The 27,608-nt window shown below is 44.7% G+C and overlaps 2 protein-coding genes across 2 annotated transcripts in view; one reads left to right on the forward strand and one right to left on the reverse strand.

The window, feature by feature from the left end:
- Positions 1–611: 611 nt before the first annotated feature.
- Positions 612–15,897, reverse strand: AAGAB (alpha and gamma adaptin binding protein). Its single transcript, XM_058811237.1, has 10 exons — positions 15,810–15,897; positions 11,714–11,904; positions 11,131–11,227; positions 10,379–10,468; positions 7,915–7,998; positions 3,132–3,214; positions 2,643–2,730; positions 1,923–2,027; positions 1,567–1,616; positions 612–991 (listed from the first exon to the last, which is right to left on the reverse strand). Exons 1-10 carry the CDS (start codon positions 15,883–15,885, stop codon positions 914–916), a joined length of 942 nt encoding a protein of 313 aa, XP_058667220.1. The 5' UTR covers positions 15,886–15,897; the 3' UTR covers positions 612–913.
- The window catches only part of IQCH (IQ motif containing H), a 50,953-nt gene continuing 39,228 nt past the window's right edge, over positions 15,884–27,608 (forward strand). The window contains exons 1-8 of the mRNA XM_058811101.1: positions 15,884–16,018; positions 16,745–16,861; positions 17,193–17,287; positions 17,612–17,720; positions 19,063–19,182; positions 24,727–24,838; positions 25,504–25,632; positions 25,969–26,183. Coding sequence (XP_058667084.1) covers positions 15,884–16,018; positions 16,745–16,861; positions 17,193–17,287; positions 17,612–17,720; positions 19,063–19,182; positions 24,727–24,838; positions 25,504–25,632; positions 25,969–26,183 — 1,032 coding nt within the window. The remainder of the gene's footprint in view (positions 16,019–16,744; positions 16,862–17,192; positions 17,288–17,611; positions 17,721–19,062; positions 19,183–24,726; positions 24,839–25,503; positions 25,633–25,968; positions 26,184–27,608) is intronic.

A 27,608-nucleotide genomic window follows, 5' to 3' on the forward strand; every position in this document is an offset into this window, starting at 1 on the left:
ACAGCCTGTGCCTGCACAGAGGAGCCAGGGTGGCATCTCCCCTTCCTCCCCTGGCTCCTCACCAGGCTCCACGTTCCTTCCATGTCCGTCATTCCAGAGGCTCTGTGCCCTGTGCTGCTGTGGAAGTGACGGGGGCTCCCCCCAGGAAAGGGAATTCCCTCTGAGCCCTGATGGACACACAGGGAGTGGGCACTGAGCCCACCCAGGGGCACCAAGGGCTTTGGGAACTGTGGACAGAGCTCCCAGAGCAGCTCTGTGCACTCTGCCAGGCCTTGCACAAGGTTTGGGCAGGGAACTCCACCCCAGGAGCAGCAGCAGCCATCTGGCATTCCAATGGGAATCAGGGAGTGTGCACAACACCTGGCACTGCAGGGAAGCCCCTGTCCTTACACAGGCAAAATCCAAACAGAATCCAAGCCTGGGGCCACGTGTAATGGCTTTGGCACTTGGCAGGATGGGGCTCAGCAACCTCCTCCTCATGGCTCATCCAAATCTGGCCAGTCTCAACTGGGAAAAGCTCCATAAAACCATCCAAGAGCCCTACAGCTGAAAAATGCAGTTTGGAATTCAGGAGTGACTTCCCAAGCCCCGGCCCTGTGTGCAGAGATAACTGGGAGCACATTTGTTTATTTAAACCCCAGAGAGGAAATCATAAAAATGTTCATCTGTAAAATGTAAACTCTTCACTGTTTCCTTGAACCACACTCGTGTCACCTCCCAAAGTCCTCTGGGAGAGGAGACAGGACAGTCAGACAAAGCCTCTGGAGCTGGAGATGCTGTGGAATGTGGAACATGGGGAATGCTGTCACCAAGGGCAGCAGCTACAGCTAAATGGGGTTTTTGGCAATGAACACTAATTCAGGGAAGGATCATTCCCTCAGGATTGCTCTGGCACTTCCAGCTACAGAGGAATTCAGTTTTCTTCATCCGAGGAGAGACCTTCAATCTCATCCCTGTCTCCTCCAATTGCCATCCAGAAGGCTTTGGCCACCTACAATGGGAAAGAGATGGGAAAGGGAGAACATTCCCATCACATGACTGAAGATTTTGTATTTCCCATCCAAAGAGCAGGAACTGAGCAGCAGCTGAATCTGGCAACCAGCTCTGTGAGTGCAACACATCCTCTCTGAGGTGAAGGAATTTTAGCTACACAGGGGCAATGGTTCAGGTCACGGGAGGCACCTGTGCTACAAAACCTGTGCTATTTAAGGCATCATTAAGTTCTCCAGGAGATCCAGACTTTTCCATTGACTTGTGGAAGCTGGCCAGCACCCCCAGTGACTGCAGGGCTTTCAGCTCAGAATTCAGAAAGAGGAAAGTCTTTTTTTATGGCACTGGGGTGGAATGAGATGATCTTTAGGGTCCCTTCCAACCCAAACCATTCCAGGATTTTATGCTTTTCTGGTATTTCAAACTTCCAGGTTATTCAGTTTTTACCTGACAACTCTCATAGGACTGTGTGGTTTGTTCTCACAGCTCTTAATCCAGGAACTCTGCAGGAGCAGGAACTGTGCTTGGAAAGAAATCACCCATTTTACTGACCCCACCCCAGTTCCCAAGGCTCACCTTCTCCGCGTGCAGCTTCCTCTGCTCGTGGGGCAGCGTGGCCGCTTTGTCTGTGGGGAAGGAGAGGAGAGGGGCTGTGAAGCTCAGGAGGGAGCAGAGAACAGAGAGCACCTCCTGCCCTGGGTCTGGGAACTGCAGAGAAAACCTCCTGCCCTGGGTCTGGGAACTCCAGTGCAACATCTGCTGCTTTCAAGAGCATTATCAAGATAAAGGACAAATGAATGGAAACAGCAGCTACCTCTCAAGGACCTGAGGCAGGAGAACAGGAATTTCACAGCTTCCCAGCTCACTCCTGGCTCTATCTGAGCCACTGCAGGAGGTGCCAGAGCTCAGGTCCATCTCTCCAGGTGCGTTACCTTTCATTTCTTTCAGCTTTGAGAAGAGCCTTTCGAAGTTCTCCAGGTCCCCATCCCTCGTGGTCAGGCTGGCCAGCTCCTGGATGTCCATATCCAGCATGGGATCTGAAATACAGCTTGGTTGAAATGATTCTGGTTTCTCAACAGAAAACCAGGATTTTAACAGCTGCAAATCCCATTTGCAAATTCCAATGTCATAAGAGAGAAAGAAACACTTAATTTACTGATTGCTCATAAAGACAAATCATGGCATTGTTACAGTGGTGATTAATTTTATGGCAGAAATCCTTCCCTGTCAGCATGGGCAGCCCTGGCAGAGGAGCCCAGAGCAGCTGTGGCTGCCCCTGGATCCCTGGCAGTGTCCAAGGCCAGGCTGGACAGGGCTTGGAGCACCCTGGGACAGTGGAAGGTGTCCCTGCCATGGCAGGGGTGGAATGGGATGAGCTTTAAGGTCCTTTCTAACCCAAAATATTCCAGATTCCATGATTCTGTGATACATTACATGTGAGCTCATCCAGTATTTAAGATTTCTTGCTGATTCCAGAATGACCTGGATTCACAGCCACAGAGTGCATCAAAGACTGATGAGACCACATCAAAGATCCAGATGTCACACAGAGCCGGAAAGGCAGTCCCCTCTCCTGGAATGCTGCAGGGATTTCTGGCAGTGCCCGTGTGCCCCACGCTGCCCTGTGTCCCTGCCAGGTGTGCTGAGCTCACCTGCAGCACTGTCAGGCTCCAGGCTGTGTGTGCCAGCTCCATCCTCCCCACCATCTGACTGGGATTCCTCCCTCTCTCCTGGGTTGGACTGTCAGGACACAAAGATATTTCAGTATCCAGTAATGCATGAAAAAACACCAGCAGCAAATCAGGTGCTCCCAGCTTTTCCTTCAAACCCTTGCACGTTATCTCAAAGTGTTACTGCACAACCTGTGCCATGAAAGGTCCCTCCTGCAGCACTGGGAACTGGGGCTGCATGAAAGGATTTCAGGATGGATTTGTTGGGGTTTTTCCAATAACACCATAGAGTGACAGGTTTTGTTGTGCCCAAAGGGGATAATTTGGATATAATCAAACCCATCTTGAGAGGACCTTTTAGTGCTCTTTCCTTTGGCTCTGTGGCACAAGGGGAGGTCCCAGGCACCCCCAGTGGATGCAGGCAGGGCCTGAGCAGAGCAGCAAGCAGGAATTACTGGAATCACTGTTTACTTCTGTCTCCGGGGTCTCTTCACCGCCACGGCTCCTGTTTGCTCCTGCCAAGGTGCTGAGGAGACCAAAGCCCTGGGTCCTGTCTGCAACAAAGCACAAATTCCAAAATTACTGCAAATACCGGGGCTGGTCAGGTGGGAGAGGGGGAATTTCACAGCACCATGGAAAACCGTGCCAGTGCACTTGCAAACAGATTTTAAGCAGAAATTTCACATCAATTCTAAGCTTTAAACTGTGTCTGCACCGTTTGCTGCTAAATATTCACCCCAGGGAAGGGAATGTGAGCCACAGGAGATGTGGGGTCTTTTCAGAGCTTGTTGGAAGCCTGTGCTCCGTTGGGATCTGAGCTGGTAAATCCCAAATGGGCAGCTGGAAAATCCAGAAGCAGAATTTTCTGTTGCTGGTGCCCAGGTTTAACTCCATGGGAAGCAGCCCCGAGTCTGAGGGTGGATTCAGGAAAGGCAAGGAGAGCCTTTGCTCACACTGAACAGGCTGAGCACGACAATCATGGCAAAGAAAATTGTTAAATATCTAATTCAGAATTCCTGGCTGGATTCATCCATCAAATCCAGGGTTTCTTCTCACTACAAGGTGCTCTGGGCTCTCCCCACTGCTGGCCTAGGGTGTATTTCAATGCTGTTTTAAAACCCAACCTAAAAAGTGATTTCAAACCTGAGCAGTCATCTAAGATAATAAATGTTGTGCAGTATTTTTAATTTGAACTGGCTGTATTTTTAAACCTGTTTTATATAAAAATATGTGCATAATGGGTGATATGATGAGGTGTTTTTTACTAAGTCAGGTTTTTCTAAGTCAGTTTACTACTCAATACAAACTGGCCTTGCACTGAGTAGTAAATATATGCAGTTACACAAGGCACTCAGGAGATTTTTCTGCAAACCTTTGTATTTTAGTCAACTAAAACTGAAAAAATGTGAAATTATTGTACCAGAAATAGCCAGGAAACAATGACTTCTGCCAGAAGCAAGATTTAATGTTACTTTTTAAAAGAAGTATGTTCTAAATTATTACACTCATGACTAAGCTCTAGACTCAGCTGTTGAGGTGATGTCATTTGGATGCTCTGCCCAAATTTCCTTGCCATTTCTCCAGCCTCTCCTTCTGAGGGGTTGGATGTGTAACTGGGCCCATCCAGCACTCACACAAACACATCTCCATGGGAGAACCCCTGAGCCCCAGTCCCCATTCCCTGCTCCTGCAGCTGATCTGTTCTGCCCCATCCCTGGCAGGTATTTGGGGCCCCTGGCTCTGCTTTATCCCTTTTGCTGCTTTAGCAGATCCCTGGCCAAAGGGGTGGGAAGAAGTGAAGCAGTGGAGCTGAATGAATTCCCTGGAAAACCTTCAGCTGCCTGTGAAGTCCAGCAGGTCAGCGAACAGGGATTGCAGGATAAAGTTTGGGATTTGCATCCCAAAGCAAAGCAGCTTGCCCAGTTTCATGGGCTGAGCAGAGAGCTGGCTTTGGGGAAGCTGTGAAGGTGGACATGGAGCCAATCTCTGAGTCACCTCAGGCAAGGCTGGACACTGCAGTGCAGAATGTCCTGGAGAGAGAACATTCCCACACTGGCAGAGAGGTGGATGCAGTGATCTAATCATGGCCCTCGTTCATGGCTGGGATTAGAATCTGTCCTGCACAGAAAAATGGCAGTGGCTCCACATTCCCTCCTCCAACACTGCAGAACCTCAGCCAGAGTTATTACAAATGTCATCCCTTCTGAAAAACCTGGAGTGTGCAGCAGGGATCTCTGAACAGCAGCTGTTTGTCCCTGGATCCATGTTTAGGGAGGAGGCAGACACAACACTTGGTTGCAGGCACACCCTTGGAAAGCCCTTCCTATAAACTCCATTTATTGGATGTAAAAGTTATTTCAACTTCTGGGTGCAATTCAGGAAGTGGGTGATGCCTTACACAGTGTTCTTGAGGCAGGAAAGCCAAAAATTAGCTCATCCCACTTATGGAGGAGTCAGTGGCTATGGTGGAGCCCAGAGCAGCTGTGGCTGCCCCTGCAGGGGTGGAATGGGATGGGATTTAGGGTCCCTTCCCACCCAAACCACTCCTGATTCCATGCTCTCTGTAGTTGCACAGGAACCACTCATGATGCTCTGAACATGGATTCAGCATTCCCAGACTCCTGTTTCATGGCCAAGTGTTTTCCACTGCCTTTACCTATTATTATTCCTCCTGTCTCCAGCTGACACATGGTGATCCTTACACATAAAACTGGAATTAACACATCAAAATTCACAATTTGTTTGAATTGCCTCCCTAAATGAGGTTAATTGGCTGTGATTAGAGCCAGGCTCATTCCTGGCCCCACCTGAGGTAAGCAGCTTCACCTGGGATCACTCAGGCTGAGATTTAAGCAGGAAAGAAGCCAAGCAGCCTCTTCCAAAGGACTGGAAATGGTTTCTCTTCTTGCCACAGAGGCTCTTGCAGGGACAGGGAAGGTTAACAGCAGTTTAATGCCTCTGTGGGGAGGGAACTGTGTCACCTGGAGAATCCCTCACGTTCTCCTGCTCAAGAAAACTTCCAGAGACTGAAGGGAGCTCCAAGGCCTGGAGAACCAACCTGACAGCAGCTCCAGGGAGGATCTGCCTGGCAGAGTCCCAGGTAAGGCTGCTCCTTTGGCTTGGAGTAGAGATAATGCTGCTCCATTTACTCACAAAGCACGTGGGATTCGTCACTTGGTGTAAACTTGTTTCTAATTCAACTGTGTTACATTTAATAATTCTTTTTATGGATTGTGTGAGAATGATGCATTTAATGGTGAGAGAAAAAAATCTGAAGTTTAAAATTTTAATGAATAGGTGTGTGAAAAAAACCTGCAGCTTGACAAGAATTGTGTTGGGGCTTAATGCAATAAAATAATGAGTTTGGTGTTTGTGCTTGAAAAAGGCTATTCCTGCTCTGTCTGTAAATTTAAATTCTCAAGGAAACAGGTTTTGAATTAAGGCAATGCTGTTGAATAAAGGCTGCACCTAACAGTGCTGTAAGTATTTGCTAGTAGGCATTTACTACTGGAACTCTCTTAGGGTCTCTGATAACTCCTCCCTGCATGGTTTTTAACCAGCCAGGAGTTGCAGGTCATTTTCAGTGGAAAAGTTAAAGTTGGATTTACATGGCAGCCAGTTTCGAGGATCTGGAGGAAGCTGAAAACAAAAGATATGTTAGAGGTTGTAAAAAGTTTTATTTTAAGCAAAATGAGCTCAACAATTTCCCTTTGAAGGCACAGTCAGGCTGCAACACCTTCTAAATATAGCTGACTTCCTGAGGGGTTTGTGGTGGTGCAGCAGTGCTGTGTGGGGCTGGTGCTGTGCAGAGAAAATCAGGATTTGTCAAGGAGCCTGACCTTTACAGAACACAGCAGTGATGTGCAGGAATTTCCCCCTGTGAGGAACTGAGCATGTGACTAAATTCTGCTGTTCTGTAAGGTGGTATCTGCCAGATACAGGAAATGTGTTGTTAAAAAACCGTTTTTAGCACAAGTGAGATAAATAACCTGACACCATCTGCCCAGGTTACCTGGTTCTCTGCAATGGTTACACTGAGTCACACCCCACCTTCACCTCAGTTCTGATGGGCAATGAGAAATCCTCAAAAAGCTGCATTAAAAAATGGAGGTTAATAATGCTCATCCTGGTTTCACTGAGTCCCAGCAAGCCCCTTGCAGATGCAGAGATTAACAGCAGCCTCTCAGGGCTTTTAATCATTCCACAATTAATGGCTGTAGGAAGGGAGAAGCCACAGCAGAGGGAAATGGGACATCAGGGAGCAGAGAGGTGTTGGAAGGCTGGTGGTGGGATGAGGCTTTGTGAATAAGGAATTCCAGGCCAAGCACTCCTGAAGAGTTTGATCTTCCTACATTTTCTGTAGCAGTTTGTGTGATTAGAAAGGTAGTTAAAGGATTTCAAGTAAATGGAAGGATCTACCCTTGTAACCACAGCATTTCCTTTTCTGATGACTCTAAGGCTAAAGTGATTTTTCCAAATTCTAACTCTACCTGATATCCAGCTTCCTCAGGAAATTATCTGGGGTTGCCCATTTTTTGCACTGTTGTAAATAAAATCTGTGGTTTCCATGTACTCAAGTGGGGTTTTCTGTAGCAAAAACAGCCCTTAAATGTTTGACACAGCTCCTTTGCCAAATCTCATCTCTGCACTTGCTAGTCTCATCCCTAGTACAAAAATTTAAAAACCCAACCAAAAATCCCCTACAACAAATGTAGAATTTAACCTTTACTTCTACACTGAAGCATGTATCAGTCTGGTAAAGCTGATAATTACAACCTATTTCTTACTAGAGTTTGGTGGAATCAACTTTGAGTTTTCATTGCAACCTGCAGGATTAATGGAATATTTAACTGAAATTATTGGTAGAGTGCAAGTTAAAGCAGAGAGGGATCAGGAGCAGGTGCTGGAACAGGAGCAGTTTTACACAGAAATCCCTTCCTGTGAGGGTGGTGAGGCCCTGGCACAGAGCAGTTGTGGGTGGAAGTGTCCGAGGCCAGGCTGGGTGAGCTTGGAGCAGCCTGGCATAGAGGACAAGCTGAGCTTTGAGGTCCCTCCCCACCCAAGCCATAAATTCTGTGATAAATCTCACCCACTGCCTGTGAGCTCAGCAGGACATCAAGGGGGTGAAAGCAATGCCTGGGCCCTCCTGTCCCCCGGGGAAGGTCCCATTGTGCTGCAGCTGTGCCTGTGCTGGCCCAGCTGCCCCATGTGAGCTCCCCCAGGCTGCAGGGCCAGGCCCAGGGGCACCACCTACCCCCCTTCATCACCACGTTGGACCAGACGTTGGCGTTGAGGGCCTGCACGATGCGCTTCACTCCCGTGGACTCGGGGAAATCATCTGCACAGAACAGAGAGGGGCTCTGAAACTCCTGAGAACAGCTCCAAACACCACCCCATGCCTCCAGAGGTGGGGCTGAAGGCCTCTCCTGGCTTCTCAAAATCATTGCCAATTCTGCTCCTAGTACAAAATGCAGATTTTTCACCTTTGATTGATGAGAGGCCAAGTAAATGTAAATTAATGCCTCACTTCTTGGGCTGAGCTTCCAGAGATAATGAAATGTGAGCTCAGCATTTTGCAGGTATCTAAATCCTTTTTGTTAAATATTTAGCAGGAGGCCTATATTAAGTAACATCTTTATAGCATATTATAACAGTAAAATATACTTTAATATATTATAAATATTAATAAATTAATAATAACGAAACAGTAAATTATAATAAATAATATGACAGTATATTATACTTTATAGTATATATATATAAATTTAATAGCAACAGACAAGAAACTTCCATCTTTCACTCCAAGATCTTTTACAATGCTGTATAGCATAGAAATATATTAGAAAATAGATACCAGAATTATTTTTCTTTCTTTTAGAAAGTAAAGAACTTGAGACAACCATTTAAAAAGGGCGTGATGCCTGTAAAAAATGGAAAGGAATATTGTAAAGCTGTCCCCACAATAACTTACTCCAAAAGTTCCAGTAATCCTGGGAATTACAGGAACTTGAAAGCCCAGGGAAAGCATTATTCAGATTTTAATTTATTTACTGAATAGATTTGACACCACTTTGGATCAAGTCAGTTTTCCCATTTCCTCAGTTTAGTCAGCTTCCCATGTTTGTGCAGGTTGACAAAGGGAAAAAAAAAAACCCACCCAAACAATCCTTTGGATACAAAACTGTTTTTGTTTAGAAAACAAACTCAAGTGACTCAGGGATCAGGTGCAGTAATTGAAACTGCCTTTAGAAATGCATTTAAGGGTGAAATCAGATGTTTTGCCCTCTGTGATGCTGCTGTTTGGTTTGGTATCAGAGTCCTTATCAAGAGTCCCAGTTTAGAGCTCTTGTCCTGGCTGTGCAAACAACTGACAATGAGTCAAAACAAAAGTTCCAGTTTATTTGAGATGAGCTGCCTGAAATGTCAGAATTTGGAGTAGAGATTGGCCCAGTGTGTTTACAGCATCTGTTGTGCCTTTGTAACTCACCCAGAATGTTTGGGGGGTAAATAAGTTACTCACAGGAACAGTTCCTCCTCTGCATGAGTCACAGTGAATCAACTACCAGATTAAACAGCTGGGAAAGAACATGTATCCCAATAACCCACAAATTAACATCCTGAGTTGTTATTATTCCCATTAAAGAAATGGTAAAGAGCTTGTTCCCATAAATGGCAAAGAGCTTGTTCTTTATTCAGAATTATTCAATAGGAAAATAACTTGATTAAAGGTTACTATTTTTAAAGCAATTAGTATTTGTTTAGTCTAAGGAGTCCTCACTTCCGATTTTCCCAGTTTCTGTGAATCAAATCTGTAAATCTCCCTCCTTGACTAAAAAAAGGGAAACACTTTTAAAGGCATGCTGGGGAGAGAGGGAAACTTCCCAGCTCCTCAAGATCCAATTTTAGCAGGCCCTTAAAGGGGGGAAAGGGGTGGGATGTGTAGCAGTGAGGATTTTATAGTGAATTATTTTTGGTGGCTGCAGTGTGCTTGGAGAACCTGAAATAGAGCAAATGTTAGTGACTAATTCCTCTCCAGCCCGCAGTTATCTCATTTTACTCCAGGGAGGTAAGGTGTAAATGCTTTTTTGTGTCACTGAAGTGAGGAGATAAGGCTGATGCTGATAAGGCTGTCAGGAAATGCACAGTCACTTTTCAAGAGTGGAACACCACATTTGACTCTTCTTGCTGTTTTTTTTTTCAAGTTATAAATGTTGGGCAGCCAGTGATTCTGAAACTGGTTTATTTCCTGTGTAACAGCTCCTGTTGCTCTGAAATGTTTTTAACAACCTGCCATTTTCAGCCTATCATGTCACTGTTTGTACCAAGATAGCATAAAATAGTTTTCAAGTCTTTTTAAAACCAGAATTTTTCTGCCCTCATGCAGAAAAATGTTTCTTTAGATTGATTTTCCAAGTGGAATATAAAAACTTCTGATGTATCAATACAGTCCTAGGGCAGTGCCAGAAAAAGGAGCAGATATTTTGACGTAGGTGCTGCACAAACAGCAGCTGGATTTGGGAGGGTACAAATGGAATTTCTCAGAGGAAATAACCTCCTCCCCCTCCTGACCTTTTACAGCTGAGACAGCCCCACCAACCCAGAGCATTCCATGCTGTAATCATGTGCCCTATCAACAACTGCAAGGGGCACAACTTTACTTAGAAGGTATTTCTGGGCACTTTTCAGTCTCAAAATGGCAAGAGAAGCAGCAGACCTACCATCTTCATCAGGCAGCTCCTCAGGGCTGAGCTCTACCAGCTCAAAGCCATGCTTGATGCACCACTCTTGAGCTTTCTGTCTGTTTACACCTAAATTGGGAGACAAAAATGGGTATTAAAGGAGCAGATCTGAGACCAGTACCAGCACATTTATCAGAATATTTAGCTGTGTTTTATTCCCTCAAAGTTGTTTGCTTGCTCTGGAGTGTATGGGAAATGTAGAGCAGCTGGCATGGATCCTCCATTCACTGTGGCTTGCAAAAATAGAGTTAAACTCCTCCTTGGAACTGAGGAACAGAATCAAATGGTTTTGCAGAGGGTACAACGCAGGTGTGAATGAAGACTTCTGCTGACTCTGGCTTTGACACTGAATTGAGCTGCAGGGACACATCTGCACCTCCCAGCTTGCTGTGGCCTAGAACCACAGCAAATGTGTGTGCTCAATGTCCAAATGTCAAAAAAATGGCATTAGCAACCAAGTTCTCCCCCTTTTTCAGCAGGGTCATGCACATCCAGCAGCAGGAATGTTTTAGTCCCCCTGCAGTGGCAGGACAGAGCTGACTCTGAGCAATCTGGTAAAATTCTGGTTGAGTTCTAACACATCCCACTGAAGGTTTCAGCTCCTGCTCCCCTGAGCTCTCCAGGCCACTCTCACCCAGCCTCTGAGAGGTAATTGTTGATGTAATTACAAAGTGAATTATTATGCAGGCTAATGGCTCTGAGTGAGGATGGGAGTTCTCTGGGTCTCCTACCGTTCTCAGACACTCTGTCACAAACCAGGATCATCACTTCGGGCAGCCACTCTTCTGTCAGGGGCAGCCATTCAGAGACACCCTCCAGTCCAGTTTTCTGCAGGGGAAAAGAAAAGTGTTCTTCAGAGTGCATTCTGCAATACTTTAGTTTTTAAAAGTATAAGAATTGAATTATATAAAGAAATGGGCTTTTTTTGTCTCAACCTTTCTGGTTTCTGCTAAACCAGTTTTCACTGCTGCTGGTTTAGTAGAAACAATTTTGGGTGAAATGCCCTGAATTTTATGTTTAGCTCCCAAAATTCTGTCTGTCCTAAAGGAGCCTTTAAGAAGCAGCACCAGCTAGGAATAAAGCTGGCAGATGGATTTGCCATGGTGGCATAATGGCTCCTGAAAACGCCTCTTCCAGCTGGAGGAGAGGAGTAAGGGAGAAGGAAACTGCTGCTATTGTGAGCAGGGAAATGGAATAGTTAGTGTTGAATATTGACCTTCTGCCAGTGAATAAACACTTAAAGGGGATGGGTGGGGTTCTGGTTGATGGGTCTCACTGTGAGAAGGCAGGAGAATGAAGCAGGAGAGCCCTTACTGTTGTGCTGTCAAAGTACACCACAAATGCCTGCACAGCCTCGGCGATCTCTGCAGTCACGTGGAACGTGTTTGGGACCACACAGAGGTGGATATCTGCACAATAGTATTTGTTATCTATCGTCCAGGGGTAGAAATTCACTCTTCCACTTGTTATTGCACCCACAGTCAGGTCATCTTCTCCTGTGATACCTGCAGGAGAGAAAAAGGGTGAGGAGGAGGGTAAAAGCAGCAGCAAGAAAATAATTTGTCTAGAAAAGCACAGTGCCAATGCAGATCCATCTTTACTACAATAAACCAGTACATAATCAAGATCTTTAAAAATTCAACTCAATTTGTTACTCTGTCCCAGATTTTATTGCTTAGCTTTCAAAAGAGTTTATTTTCTAGTTTTCAGTCTAAAGTATGACCCAAAAGCTGTAGAAAGCCTTTTGTTTTCCTGGAAATGCCTTTTCAAGTGTTAACCTCACACTCAGTAGCTGTAAACAGGATGTATGGAGAGAAAACCTAAACTTTATTACAACCCTTGCATGCTCTTTGAGATGTAAAGATCTGTTTAACTGTGACCAAAAGCTGAAGGTAACTAATGAGAAAATAAACCCAGTTCCTACAATTCATCTGCAATTCCCATTAAATTCCTTGTGGGAGCTCAACCATTAAAATCCAGTGCTTTGCTCAGGTGCTGCCAGGCTCTGCCCTCCGAGGCAGGAACCTTCCCAGAACACTCCTGGAGCTGAAGCAGAGCTGGAAGCACAGCACCCCAATATTCCTCGAGGGAAAGGCCAGGAAACCTTGTTCAGGCTGGATGAACTCGTGGACACTTTGGAACACAGGTCAATGATTTCTAAAATGGACTGAGCCATCCAGAATTGCCTGGGGCAGGAGAAGAGTTAAAGAATAAAGCACATGGCTTTTCAAGGATTTGTATTTGAAGGTACTGACTTTTCCTGGAGCTGCTGGAACAGGCTGTTCCCCAAATAGTCTGGAGATGAATTTGAATTTATCTGTATCTTGTTAGTAAAGAGACAGGAAAACCTCCTTGCCAAGGCTGCAGTGATTTTTACAACTAAACTGCAAAGCTGAGAGGTGGATCTGGTGACTGAGCACGGGGCACAAGGCAGGGAGAGCTGCAAACCAGGATCATCTGCAGCCCTGGGGAGGAGATGGAATCTGAGGGAGAAATGTGACCTTGGAAACAGAAACCTGGAGCCATTTCCTCCTTAAGAGAGTGAAACAGGAGTCTCCTCTCAGAGTTGCTTAAAATAAGAAGTGCCACATCTAAATGATTTTCCAAGCTCAAGTTTGATTTCTTTTGGATGGCAATTATTTTTCAGATGATTTCAGGTGATCATCTTTAACCAGATGATATTCCATGCTAAGATTACCCACCTCTCTTTGGAGCTGGGGGACAAAGATCCTGAGTCACCACCAAACAAACCTGGGTTCTGAGCTTTGTATTCTCAGGGGTTTGTTTGGAATATGATATTAATTTCCCTTTACTAGTGTTTTGACAGTTAAAAATAAGTAAGTAAATTAAAATCAGTCTGAGCTAACAGAATTACAAGTCAATGCCACAAGAGGCTAAGAATAAAAGGGTCCACAGAAATTACAGAAACCCAGAAAATCAGCAGTAAGACTTGGGGAGGGAAATGGGGTGAGGAACAAAATCAGCTCTGAAGTCATTGAGTCAGTCACCCTAACAAGGATACAAAGGGAAAGAACCCTCAGAAAAGGTTTTCAGAAGCTGATATCAATTTCACATCTGCTTTGTAAGGGACATTTTTTAGAAGAGTTCATGGACAGATTTAGGTCTGAAAGCACTGCTAGAATGAGGCCATGTCCCATTTCCTATTACTGCTGCTTGTTCCTGTGTTTTAAGGGGTTTTCTTTCATCCCATTGTGCTGCTGATTTCCCATCCTTCATGCTGAGATTCTGCCAGTTCCCTGTGGAATTTCTCTCCCAGTAATTGCCCTGTTCCCTAATACCCAAGTAGTATTTCAGCACTTTTAGCACATTGTGTGCGTAATAATAATTTTTTAATGATTACAACTTCTTTTTGCAGTTTTTTTTCCCAAAGAGATTAAGATATTTACCACTTTCCGTAGTGTTTTTCAGATTGAATAAATGTTTTAAGAACATAATGCCCTAAATGCTCCCAAATCCTCAGAGCTGTCAGGTATATGGAGCAGCTCCCACATTCTGGGCCTTGAGAGCCACCTGGTGGAATAAACCATAAAAAATACTCCTAAAATTACACCAAGGAGTAAAGAGAGCCCAAATATGCTGGGGAGGAGGGGAGTGGTAAAAATCCAAAAAGAAAAGGAAGAACAGTCAGACAGAATGAAAACGGAACCAATCTTATTTGCAGTTTTGTAATACATCACAATAATAACAGGCAGATCTATGTTGAGCACTTTAAAAAGATTTGTTTTGCCACAGTGCCCCATGAATTAAACCATTCAGAAAAACCTGAACAAATAAAAATATATCTAGCAAATGTATCATCAGCTGCTTCTCATCCTCCAGCCCTTTTCCATTGAACAGAAGGAAAACCCTGGAAAATGGAATTGGCCTGGAAAGTTCTGGCAGGTTCTTTCACCCCCCCCAAACCCTCCCCACTGCTGCCCCGTCCCTGCCTGGGTGTCCTTGAATGTTTTACAGTCTGCTGCCTCTGATTTAATGTCACCTGGGACTTAAGATGCTGATGGTATTTATTTTATCCAATGATTTTATTTCTTTCAGGAGGGTTTTAATGTAACCCAGTCAGAGGACACACAGACAAGACTCCAGTTTTGGTACTGGGAGCAGTGGAAGCTGAGATATTCCAAAGTGAGTACTAGTCTTAAAAATATATGAGCTTGTATTTTAAGATTTTCTCAGATTAAGTAGCTTTTTGCTCACCTACCTTTTCTACCTGTTTCATTTTACTACGCAAAGTAATCAAAGGGGAAACCTAGAGGAACCTTGAGTAATTCCTTCCAATTTGCTTTATACCTTCCTCAAAAATAAGGTAATAATATTATTTTAGGTGTGGAATCTTTAAATAATTCAGTGTCTTGCAGCTGCTCTGACAGAGAAGCCTTTGACTGCATATCTTGTACTGTTATTTTTCTTCCAAAATGTGCTTTAATGAGGTGGAGGGAGCCAGTTCCTGGGGGCAGCCCTGTGCTTGGTGAGGTTCTAAGAACTGTTCAGAAAGAGAGAAAACCAAATCCAGAGAAGATTTGAGGGAGTTAAATTCTACATCTCAGTGTGCACAGCAAACTGCTCCCTAAAAAGCAGGGCTGTCCTAACACAGGCAACCCACCAAGATCATGAACAGCTTCTTCCTGGAAATCTCCCGATTTTAAAAATATTTTAAAAATACCAGAAATTCCACCATGGCTTTCTCTACTACCAGATCTTGTGTTCCCTTTTTGAGCCAGAAAAACAGCAACTGGTTTCCAGGAAAAACCACTTCCTACTGAATGAGTTCTATGTACTCGGTACCGAGTGTAATCTGCAATTCTACCAGCTGCAGGACAGACAGAATTTTTAGCTTTCCCTTTCAGTCCTTCCGCACTGAGAAAACGGTGAATTATTTCCTTAAAGCACTGAGGAGGCTCCCGATACCCTCTGCAAGGGCTCGGGGGCTGCGATCCCCCTGTCCTGAGGGGAGGACTGGGACCCTGAGAGCAGAACTGCGACCTTGACGGGAAAAATGAGAACCTGAGGCGAAAACTGGGTCCGTGAGGGGATGGCGGTGACCCTGAGGCGAAAACTGGGTCCGTGAGGGGATGGCGGTGACCCTGAGGGGAAAACTGGGTCCGTGAGGGGATGGCGGTGACCCTGAGGCGAAAACTGGGTCCGTGAGGGGATGGCGGTGACCCTGAGGCGAAAACTGGGTCCGTGAGGGGATGGCGATGACCCTGAGGGGAAATTTGGATCTGTGAGGGGATGGCAGCGACCCTGAGGGGAGAACTGTGATCCTGAGGGGAAAACACCCCCCCTGAAGGCCGGGGCTGAAGGGAGCCGCTGCCAGCCCGGTTCGCGCGGGTGCGGGCAAACCGCGACCCCTGGTTCCGCCCGCTGCGGCGCCGCGGCGGCCCCGACTCACGTTTGACGAGCTCCTCGGGCGCGAAGCCCGCGGCACAGCTGGTGAGCAGCGCCAGCGGCCGCGCTGCCGCCGCCATGGCGCCCGCGCCGCGCCCCTTCCGCCGCGCCGCTACCACCGCCCGCGGGGGGCGCGGCCGGGGGAGGGACCGGGCGGAGCGCGGGCTCGGCCTTCGCTGGATGCGCTGTCCCCCCCCGGCGGCGGGGCGGATGGTGCGGCCCGGCCGGCGCGTCCCGTTGCCGGGAGCGGCGGTGCCGCCATGGCCGCGGCCGGAGCGGGGCTGACGCTGCCCTGTGGGTTCGGACAGCGCCGGGAACGGCTCCTCCCTGCCCGGATCGGCTCCTCCCTGCCCCGACCGGCCTCTCTTGGCCCGGCAGAGCAGCCGGGACACCCCGGGTTACCCCTCAGCACCCCGGGTCATCCCTGGGCTGAGCGCGGCGCGGCCGGTGCCGTGAGGGGACGGGGGACGCGCGGGGCTCGGCCCTGCCTGAGGGGCAGCGGGAGGGAGCGGGGATCGGGCTGTGGATGCTGCGGGGCTGGGGAGCCCGGAGCTGTTTGGTTAACGTGAATACTCGGGTTTGACATGGGCTGGGCTCTCCTCACAGGCTGCCTGCAGTTTGTGTCCCTCCTTAAGGATTTTGAGATCCCTGCCCACTGAAAGCACCTGTGCCATGTGTCAGATGTGTGAGGAAACATCCTTCCTTAAGCGGAGAATCTCAGTCCTGAAGTTTATGGTCACTGCTTTGTGAGGTTTGTTTTAAAACTGAGTTTTTCCGGCCTTTCTACAATCAGTTTAAGTACTTGGGTTTGTATTCTTGGTTTATAATAGTACAGAAGTATGGGGAGTCACATGGATCCTTTTTCCTGTATTTAGGAACAATTTAATTTGAATTAACCTCATAGGGTTTGGTCGATTTTTGTCCTAAATTGCTTTTTAGATTCAAGAAGACATTCAGAAGCTTAAAATGGAAAAAAACAACTTGAAAGGAAATGCAGAAGCTGTGGATATTTGTGACCTCAGAAAAGCAACTGACAGGTCTGAACTTGGGCTGAGAGTAAGTAAAATAGAGCAGATCCAGACAATTATTCTGTTTTTAAAGTCTGTGTTAATAATTCACTTGGTCCACTTATTTGTTGTGTTACAAAATCCCTTTCCAATCAGCAACTGATGAGATTATTCAGACATTATAGTTCAGAATGATGCCTCCCTTTTGTGGGTCATCATAATTAACTGATCTTGATCAGCCAAAATCAGATTTTTAGTCTGACAGAGACACAAAGTTTATCAACTTTTCAGTCAAGCAAAGACCTGGTTGCCTAATGAACCAAGTTAAATAAAACTAATTTCCCTTGTAGTAGGCTAAACATATTTTTTCCCTCTAACAGAAACAAGCTGAAAATTATTCCAGTGTTATAGATGGCCAAGAGTTAACTCTTTCTTCAGCTGGTAATAAAGTAAATTCCAAAGAGCCCCCTAAGTGGTAAGTGAAACAGATGTTTTATTGCAGCAGGACACAAAAACTGAGGTGACATAATCATGTAAAGCAAATGGGAGTATTGACCTAGAAAAAGTTAGTTTAGTCATTCCCTATTTTGATTTTAAGTTAAAAAAATATGCAAGTGTAAATGCAATTTTAAGTGTCTTCAGCAGTGCTCTGCTAACTTGTGTGATTTTACTTCTGCAAAATGCAAGTTTAAATAAAAATGCAGTCATTTGGATAGAAGTGGGTGAAAGCAGAGTGGGTTTAGCAGGTGAAATCCAAGCAGTGTTTAGGAAGCTCACTGCCTGTTTCTGTCCCCAGCAGGAATGCTGACTTTGGAGCCTGTGAGCAGCAGCTGGTCCTGCCCCCAGTGCCGCCCCTGGCTGTGCAGAGGAGCAGCAGAGCAGCCCCACGGGTGTGCCAGGGCCCCCAGGTGTGACACCCCAGCCTGATGCTGCTGCACATCCATGGCTGCTGGGTGTCCTGTGCATCCCATAATGCTCTGGCTGCCGTGGAGTCAGGCTTTGATATCGGGGTTTGATATCAAGGTTTGATATCAGGGTTTGAGAGCACGCCATGATGAAAGCGTTAAAACTCCTCAGCAGAAGGAGCAGCTGAGACAGGAGCCCTCTCCCAGCCCAGGGTAACATTTAATTTGGGAAAGATCCCAGTGTCATCCATGCAGGGTGGAATTGGCCCTTCCCGCCCACCCAAGCTGACAAAGCCACTTTATCAGGTGGTTTTTTATTAATAGTTCCAGTTCTTGTTATCCTGTGTGGCACCTTCCCCTCTCTATTGATCATTTCCCTGTCAGCTGAGTGAGGAGTTTGCACTGGGAACCATCTCCTGCTTTAATTGAAAGGTGCTCAATTCCCCCAATTCTGGTTTTAATAGCACCAGCAGTTTCCTCCCTGCATAACGGTGTGTTATAGTAATAAAATAAATACCACAAAAGCACTGATGAGGTGAAAATTGAACTTTCTGTCTCTGTGCAGCCATGTGGCTAAAAGAGTAATTGGCTTGGATAATAACTTGTGTTCTTACAACCCCAAATCTAAATGAGCATCTCATTGATACATCTGCTTGTAATTACCATCAAAAGAAGAGAGAATATATAGTGCAGATAAATAAATGAAAGCATTTTTACTGCTTTCACAAAGTAACACAGTTCTTCAATACTTCAAGTACACATCTAATGATTCTTGAACTTTTTATGGCATATTTTATTTCTAAAAATTGGAATTTTTCTGGATTTATTTTTACATTTATACAAAAGAATATGCACCAAAATATTTTTAACTTAAGAAACTTCTACTGTAATAAAAACATAAGGCATCCCTCTGGGGTTTATAGGTATGCTTTAGGTGTTTCTTATAACAAGAAGAAACTTTTAAAGTCTTTTTCTGCTCATTGGGATTTAAATCATCATTATTTTTATTAGCAGAATAGTTGAGCTCATTCCATGCAGATCACAGAGTGCATTAAGAACTATATTTTAATTCTGATTACTGTCAGGGGTTTTTAATTCCTCATTTACTAATGGTCAGGTTCTGTGCCTGCATTGATGTGTCCATTTGGATAAAAGTTCCACTCCTTACAAAGTTTTCCATCTAAGCAAAGGCACTTTGCTGTTTGCCCAGTTCTGTGTGGAGTCAAAAAATACCAATTTTTATAATTATTTTGCAAATTTACAACTTGTTAGCCAGTTTCTACTTCTACACACTTCAGCTCCAGTGTAGTTATTTCAGGATTATCCCTATTCTCTATTTCAGCAGCAGGTGGAAATGGATTTTAAAATCATGCTTGACCCAGAGAACATGGAGAATAAAGCTGGTTTAAAACTTCCCACTGATGAGACCAGGCTGCCACTTATAGCTAAGAAAAAATCTGCTCCTGTAAGTAACTTTTATTATTTTATGGGTTTGTTGTATGCATTGCTTTACACTATTACAGTTAATATTTACTAGTCCTAAATAAAATATTCACATTCAAGTTGTTTCCTCATAATTTCCTGCTTTTTGACATGGGTATTTAAGGATCAGAACATTTTGAGTGGTGATACTGGGGAAAACAGATCTGAAATGTAACAGGTTTATGTCCCAAGATCCCAATCCAGCAAAAACAGGGATGTGCATGGTCAGGAATGTCAGGAAAATCAGGCAGAGGAGATCAGCTGGAGCTTGGGGACTTCTGCATGTGACCAAAGGTGCAGCAAGAACTAAAAGCCCATTCCTCTCCCTGCTCTAGGAGTGTTCAGATTGTGCAAGGTGAAGTTTTGATTTTCCCAAATTTCCCTCCTGCAACTGCAAATTTCAGTTCTGCTGCCAGTTCTGGAATTATTCAGCAGCAGTTGAATGTAAAGATGATATTTTTAGCAAAGAATGCTTTCAAAAAAAAAAAAACAAAAAAGAGTAGGCACATCCATCCCTCCAAAGAATCAATTATGTTCACAAATTTAGCACAGCACTCTGGTCCACACAGCCAATGGTCTCACATGGGGATGCTCTCCTAAAATTTAATTTATGTGGCAGAAGCATCCTGCAGCAAGCCCAGTGCTCTAGGAGAGATTCTGGGTGTTTGGTTTTAAACAACACAAAGAGAATCTGTGAATGGCACAGTTGTGAGCTGCCACTTATGAAAAAATGATTTTTGGAAAGCTGTTGCCCAGACTTGAGAGGTGATTTGTGTAACCCTGTGATAATAGAGTTAATTAGAAAAAAGCATCATGGCTAATAGGTTTTTAGAAGCACTCTAAAACACTCACAGAGAGGAATATTATCTGGCTGCAGAGAGCCATGTGTTTTACCACTCTCCCTGAAACATGCACTGAGCACAGGGAACTTGTGGGGGATTTAAACTGCAAACATTTAATGTGAATTGTGAATTGCTCAGGCTCCCAGATACATATTTACAGTTACTGAGGAGCTGACAGGCTTAAAATCCAAGCAGGTATTTCCTCTCTAATTTATTCTCTTCAAAATTTTAGGGCACAATGTGTGGTTTGGGATGTTCTGCCTTCTCTGGCTGTAAAATTTTTGCAGTTGCTATTTGCTAGATACATTTGTTGTTAAAGGGAGCGCTTAAGGGAGGGATTTTATGTGATCTATACGATGATACCTATGATTATTAGCGGTAAGGCCAATGAATCTGGTGCAGTTTCAGGGGCACAGTTTGGGTTCATTTGGGTAAATTTCCATTAAAGCGGCTGCGGAAGGGGCGGCCGGCAGGGGGCGCTGTCCGTACGCGCGCGTCCCTGCGCTGTCCGCGGGCTCAGGAGCGGCTCCCCAAAAAAACCCCAGAAATCACCCGCATCCGAGCAAATTCCAATTAAATTCCAAACTAATTGCTTGTCTCCCCTCCATTCAGGAGTTTCTAGCGAGGGCTGAGCGGCTGAAAGAGTTGTGAGGTTGAAAAGTCGGGGTTGGAGGTGACCTGAGGGGTCAAGCACAAATCTACCCGGACTTTTTATTATCCTGCCGTTCCACTAGTTGGAAAAATTATTAGTCAGGGTTTCATTGTTTCACCAAAAGTGGTGTCTTTTCTTCTTCTTTTGGTATTATAAAGTTGCTGATGCTGGGTTTTATTATAGAAACTAAGAACAATTAACTGTTGCCCTTTTGGACCTTTTTGGGTCTAATAGTAATGCTTCATCCTCTGCCAAGTTCTGTAGTTATTTTAAAATAAAGGCTGTAATTCTGTTTGAAACACACACTGGGCATCACTTTTTTTTGCAGTTTATATCTGGATGAGAGATGAAAAATGATGAGTGGATAATTATTAAATATGTATACTTCCCATGGAGTATCCAGCCAAAGGAACAGTAATCTGAATTGCAGCAAAAATAATTCTGATGCACTGCTGCAATGTAGAAAAGATTCAAAGCTCTACCTTCTGTTTTCATAGGGCTGCTGTTCTGTTATAGAATTATACTGGCACTTTTGGGTCCTTGTTTTCTTATAAATGTATATTATACTGTAAACTTAGGAACCTTTTCATTTATTCATGAGGTAGAATTTAATATGGTGATGATTTCTAGCCTTTATGAGTTGCATCTTATCTAATGTGGCTCTAATGGTGATGGCAGTGATTCTGAGGCTTTTTTTAAGCTCACTTGTTTGAGCACAACCATTCTAATCATATCTTCAATTATTCATTCTTTATTCAGCATTTGCATGCTGCTAATCATTAACGCTTATCCCTGAAAGTGCATTTATTTTCAAAATTATAAAGCAAAGCAGGGAAATTCCTTTCATTTCAAGTGACTGGAGGAAGATGTAGAAGAAATCCAGGTTTTTTGGTGGCCCAGAGCTGATTGTGTTTTAAAGCCAGGCACGTGGCTCTAATTACAGCCAAAGCAGAGTTTGGCAGTGGTGGCAGGATGAGACTTAAACAAATTGATGTCACACTACAGTAAATCAAAAGAAGCTCCTTGCGTTTGTATTAGGGTGTGGGATCATAATAAGCAGCACGGTGATTGAATAAAATCCTCTTGTCACTAAAAATAAAAAGGAAATAATTGCTGGGAGAGAGTTAAGGTAACAGATGAGTGCAGTCAGCATCCTCTCAACCTGGAAATGGGAGTGTGAAGGTCACCCCATCTCTCCTGACAAACGCAGAACGTTTTGTTGGTAAACAAATTAATCTTTTGAAAGGTCACCATTTGTTTGAAGTTTTTATCCAGTTCTTGTCATGTGGAGCTGGAGTGTGATTTTGCCAGGCAGGGGTGCAGGCAGAGCTGCTGAAGCTGTTTGTGTGCAGCCCAGCGTTCCCTGCCAGCTCTGTGCCTGCTTGGGATGCCATGGGCTGCTGCTCACAGCTGGACAGGGAGGGAGCTCACCCTGAATTCCAGGCAGGGATTGATCCCACAAATCCTGGCCCTCTGCCCACCAGAGAAGCATCCTGTGCTTCAAGGCAGCAATTATCTGCCTCACTCCCTTCTGTGCTGCTGCTGCTGTTTGACAGAGCAGATGTGGGATGCACCAAAGTTCTCCCTTCGTTCTCTGTCCCACCTGTTAGGGAGGAGTTCTGATGGATCTGGGTTTCTGGGTGAGCAGGAGGTCAGGAAAGGGGCAAAGCTCAATTTTTTCCAAATTGACAGTTCAGAGCCATCTCTGGCTACTTTAAGAGCTTAGAGAAGGTAAGGATAACACAAGATCTGTTGTTAAAGATGCAATTCCAAATTTTTCCAGTTAAACTTACCCTCTCCGAGCCCTTTCCTGACGGGCTCCTGGACATCCTGGAAAGTGGCCTTAGTTCCATTGGTTTTATTTTGCTGTGCTTCCTCTTTCCCTTTATAGGGGTGAGTGCTGTGTCCATCAAATCCTGGCAGGAACTTCTTAACAGCAAATCTGACAGTTTGGAGAAGATTAATTTATCATTCCATCTATCTGTTATATCCCTTTTTTCCCATCGCTATCAAGCCGTCAGATTTTCTGATATTTATTTACCAGATCTCATATCTCTTTTCCTGGTACACAATACTCTTCTTTCCTCTGTATTTAATACCAATCTCTGTTTCTTTTACTGGAAGAAAAAATACTTACAAAGATATTTACCAAAAAACCACAAAAAAAAAAGTTCTAGTTAAATATTGCTAGGTAAAAAGAAAACAAATAGAGAACTAATCAGAAAAATCCCCGTGGTGTTCCAACAAGTGCCCTATTTAAAATGAAGCAAGAAGAAAAAAAATTTAGAGAGGTTTATCCACAGGAGAAAAACACTTTAGAAAGGGTAATAGAATTGTTTTCCTTGTGTCCCAGGTTAATTACACTCAGAAGCACTTGAAATGAAAAAATAGTTTTTTAGCACACTCCAAGCATATTTTAAGGCAAGTCAGCCTTGGTCTGCCCTGCAATTTAAGAGCTCCCTTCCAGCCCTGCAAAACTGAATTTTAGAAGTGCTCATGATGAAGCAGTGATGTTAAAACTAAAACCTTTCTCTTGCAGTACTTAATGTTATGTTTGGGGTCTTATTATGGTTGTGTTGGTGTAATTTTAGTGGCAGTGACTCCCAGAATGGCAGCAGCTGGGCAGTTTTGCTCTGGTGCCTCCCTGAGGTCTCCAGGAGGGAGCCAGAGCAGCAGTCAGGGTGCTGGGGGTGAAGGGGTGGGCTGGCATTTTCATGGGGAGCTGCTCTGGATCAGCTCCCTGTGCTCCTGTCCTGCTGATGATGGCACTGGGCAGTGTCAGTGAGAGATTAAATTAAATTCCATTTCTGTCCCATCAGCCCTTGTTCTAACACCACACCTGCCATGGACTTTATAGAAATTAATGGATGCAGCACAAAAGAATTAAATATCTGTCTCCAATTTAAAAAAAAAATCAAAACCCCCAAGCCTCCAGGCTGCTTTTGAACTCACACACTGCACCTGAACTGCTTTTCCTTGCAGCCTATTCCATCTCTATGAACAGAATGAAAACAAATACATTTCATGTGCTGTTTATCATAACAAAACCTCATAACTGGGATTTCAACTAGGATAAAACTGACCAGGAGTTAAATCAGTGCTGCCCTGCTGCTGCACCAGCAACAGTCTGGAAGAGGAATCACTGTTTAATTCAATTTCTTACCTTTTTATCTATTTTTGTTGTGGCCTCACCAGACTGCTGGGTTGAGGGTGAGCAGGAAAATGTGGATTATGATTTCCTTTTCTCAGTATCACTTACATGGCAGCAGACATGAAGTTAACCTTTGTTCATGGTTATTGCTGTTTTCTTGGAACACCAGGACGTGAGGATTCATCCACCTCCATCCCTTAGAACAGAACGTTCCAGAATGGCCATAACTGAAATGAGGGCCTGGGATTGCTCTGAAAGGTTCTCTGTGATGATAAAAAGTGCAGATTTTCTCTCCTTCATCTCTTGTGGGCAGCACTGTTAGACAAACTGGGAGGAAAGATTGGAATAGTTAATTTGGATCTGTCTCATTTCCCTCCTGGGAGTTCCTTCTCTTTTTAGAAAGTTGCTGGGTGCTGTTATTCAATAATTAGGACACAACAGTGCTCCAAGATCCCAGTCATGGCTTGGATTGCACTAAAAGCTTGGTAATCACTCATTAAAAGCTAATATTTTAAACTGTTTCTTTCTCCTTCTGCTTCCTTGCCTTTTGTATGCATTTTATATTTTTAACACTGTTTTGTCAAGAAACACTGCTCAGTTTTAAGGAGAGTAGTGTAAATACAAACTTCCTGAGATCCCTTCATTAAATAGTACACAAGGCATCAATTAAATTTAATTAACTTTATTTTCAATGACTGAAACAACAACAGTAGACAATACTGTAGCATGTTCACAAGTAATAAAAGGAGTGGTGCACTGTTAATTCTTAATGAAACAGTCACAGCAGAAATTCTATTTATTATTTATTGCTGCAGGAGTAGAGGATGTGTAAATGTGTAAATCCCAGATTCCCTGTGTCACAGGAGGTTCTGTCTCTCCCAGGTGTGCAGCCAGAGGGCAGGGAAGGATCCCACAGCCCCCAGCCCTTGGGCTTTGCCTGCCTTCCTCTCCCTGGGCTCTCCCTTGCCCCTGCTAGAGGGGGACACCCCAAAAGGTGAGTCCCAGAGGGCCCTGGGTGCTGCTGCCTCCAGCAGATGTTTGGGAATGGAATTTCCTGCCCCCTGCAGGCTTCCAAGAATTGTGATTTCAGACATTACAAAGGGTGGGGTGAAGTGGAGGGTGTGGAGTGTGTCCTGTGAGCATCACCCTGAGGAGCTCTGGAACTCACAGGGTTCAACTGAATTGTGAATCGTGTGTGTGGTGGAGGTTCTGGTCTAAATGCCACTCAAACTATCATCATTAACAGCTGGTTATTAATTGCCCAGTCTTAACTAGGCTTGCACTGTTTTAGCAATCAGTTTTTAGTGGGAATTGCATGATTATATTGTGCTTTGCAAGAGTTGATTCTCATCTATTCTGCATATTAAATTGCATTGTACAAGCAATGCAATTAATAGATATACAAACATGTAATTATAGATATACAAACATATTTCAGAATTAGCACTGCTGCAATATCTTACATGTATTTATCAAGTTTGATAGGCACAGCTCACCTTCCTTCAAGGTAAAATATTGACTGTTTAAGATAGGAATCTTTCAATTAAAGGAAACTGCTGCTTTTGTGGTGTTGATGCAGAACTTGGAATTCTTTCTTCATTGCCAAGAACTCCTTGTCATTCCCAGCTGGAATTGCTCAGGAGTTCCATCTCCTTGTAGGTGCCCTGAGCCCCAGTGGCCAGAGGCTGATCCTCCCAGCAGCACTGAGAGCTCTGCCAGCCCCTCCTGCCGTGCCCAGAGCAGCTCCTGGCCCTCAGTTCCCCAGGCAGCACAAGAAACCAGCTCTAGGTGAGTACAGAGCACTGCAAACAACCTTCAGCTGCACCTCCAGCTTCACTCCCAGCTTTTATCTCCCACTCTCCATATTCTGCAGGGCACAAAGCACAGGGAAATCCTGTGTCTTGCAACTGGGTTCATCCCTGGGAGGGTTTGGTTCCTGTTCATTCTGGGCTCCTCCTACCTGCACATTTCAAATTTTAAGCACCCAAATCTGAAGCCCTGCCCAGTGCTGGGTGCTGGGAATCATGACTTTGACCAGATGATCAGGCTCCTGTTTGCCACATTGTTAAATTAACAACTGATAATGAGTTGATAAAAACTGCAATCCACGATTTATTTGTACAGGAGAGATCAGTGTCAGGCTGGACCCTGAGAGCACAGACACCATCACCCTCCCAAAGCCAAAGGAAGCAGTTTATGGCACATATTCCTCTAGTAAAGGGAGCATTCCATCACTCCCATCCAGCAACTCCGTGGTTTCAACAAGGAGATCAAGGCCAGAGTGGAGGTGTCCAACTCAGCAGTTGCAATCTGAGGTGCACATTCCCCCTCAGACACAGGTAACTGATGGAAGGGATCACTCAGTGAGGATAATGAGGGTTTTATTTGTGTTTTTTTATTGTCTTCCCCAGGGCTGGTTTAGGGAGGGACTGTAAATCTCAGGAGGGTTTGAACCACATCCAGTAAATACTGAAATAAAATAACAAATACTTTGTGTATTCCCAATTTCTGCTCTTTCAAGTCTTCTACCTGAATTTGTCTGAGTTTTTTTTTTTTCACAGAATCTTAGAAAATTAGTTTAGAAAGGATGTGAGGAGGTTATCCAGACCTCCAGGCAGAATCACTTGTACCTATAATATTGCAGACAGCTGTTTTCTAACCTGTTCTGAAAACTTTGGGTGATAGCAACCCCTCAGCCTCCCTGGGCCATCTGTTCCAGTGCTTAACTATCTTTACTGTTATAAAGGAGTTTTTGAATGCTTCATCTCCATTTCCCTCACTGCAGTTAAGCAAATGTGGTGTTTCCCTTTCTATTTACAGAAGACTGGGGGACTTTGACCTTGACTGCTCAGTGCCTGCTCTTTGTTCCTGATCCCCGTGGAAAAGGGACATTTCTTTCTTTTGTGGATAATTACTGTGTTCTGTGACAAAATCTCTGGAGTTTTGCTCCATCTTTTCAGACTTTTTGACTTTTGTTCTGTTGAGGAGATGTGAAAATGAGAAAGTAAACTTGAGAAATGGAGATTGTGGAATCATGGAATAGTTTTGCGTGAAAGGGACCCTAAAGCTCAGGGACACCTTGCACCATCCCAGGGTGCTCCAAACCCCATCCAGCCTGGCCTTGGGCACTGCCAGGGATCCAGGGGCAGCCCCAGCTGCTCTGGGAATCCATGCCAGCCCCTGTCACCCTCCCAGGGAACAATCCCTGTCCAAACTCCCATCCATCCCTGCCCTCTGGCAGTGGGAGCCATTCCCTGTGTCCTTTCACTCCAGAGCTGTAATACCCTCCCCATCTCTCTTAGTGCCAGTGAGATGTTGAAATAAATAAAAATAATTACCCAAAAATAGTGTGAGTGTAGTGCCCTTAGATTGGAAATCAGAGCTAATGGGTTGCTGGCTGAAGTTGCCAGGAGTTAGGGAGTGCTGGAATGTTTCTGTTCCAAGCTTTACCCCATTTGCATTTTTATGGAAGGATGTTTCCCATTCTCCTGGGAAAGGTGGAGGCAGCCTCAGTGCAGGAATGCCACTGCAGTTACTTGGTGATTTTAGTCCAGTGAATCTGTAAAGTTTAATTTTTAATTGATGTATTTTTTTTACATTGCTCAGAGTTTTGCATGACCCTGGAGGTTTCTGTGTGGCAGCGGGTGTGATGGTAGAGCTGGGCAGGATTTGTGGCTCTGGTGGACAGAACCAGGATCAGTGCATTTCAGATTCACAAATCCCCTCAATCAAGTCATAAAAAAATAACAAAAAAGTGCATTTTG

The sequence above is a fragment of the Ammospiza caudacuta genome, chromosome 10, assembly GCF_027887145.1.
Source record: "Ammospiza caudacuta isolate bAmmCau1 chromosome 10, bAmmCau1.pri, whole genome shotgun sequence".
Lineage (NCBI taxonomy): Eukaryota > Metazoa > Chordata > Aves > Passeriformes > Passerellidae > Ammospiza > Ammospiza caudacuta.

Bases quoted from the DNA above. Each gene is read 5' to 3' on its own strand.
- AAGAB (XM_058811237.1), bottom strand. From the start codon at position 15,885: ATGGCGGCGGCAGCGCGGCCGCTGGCGCTGCTCACCAGCTGTGCCGCG. The intron at 7,999-10,378 runs GTAGGTCTGCTG...TGTTCTGTGCAG, and splicing joins GGAGCTGCCTGATGAAGATG to ATGATTTCCCCGAGTCCACG. The intron at 992-1,566 runs GTGAGCCTTGGG...TTCCCATTGTAG, and splicing joins GGAAGCTGCACGCGGAGAAG to GTGGCCAAAGCCTTCTGGAT.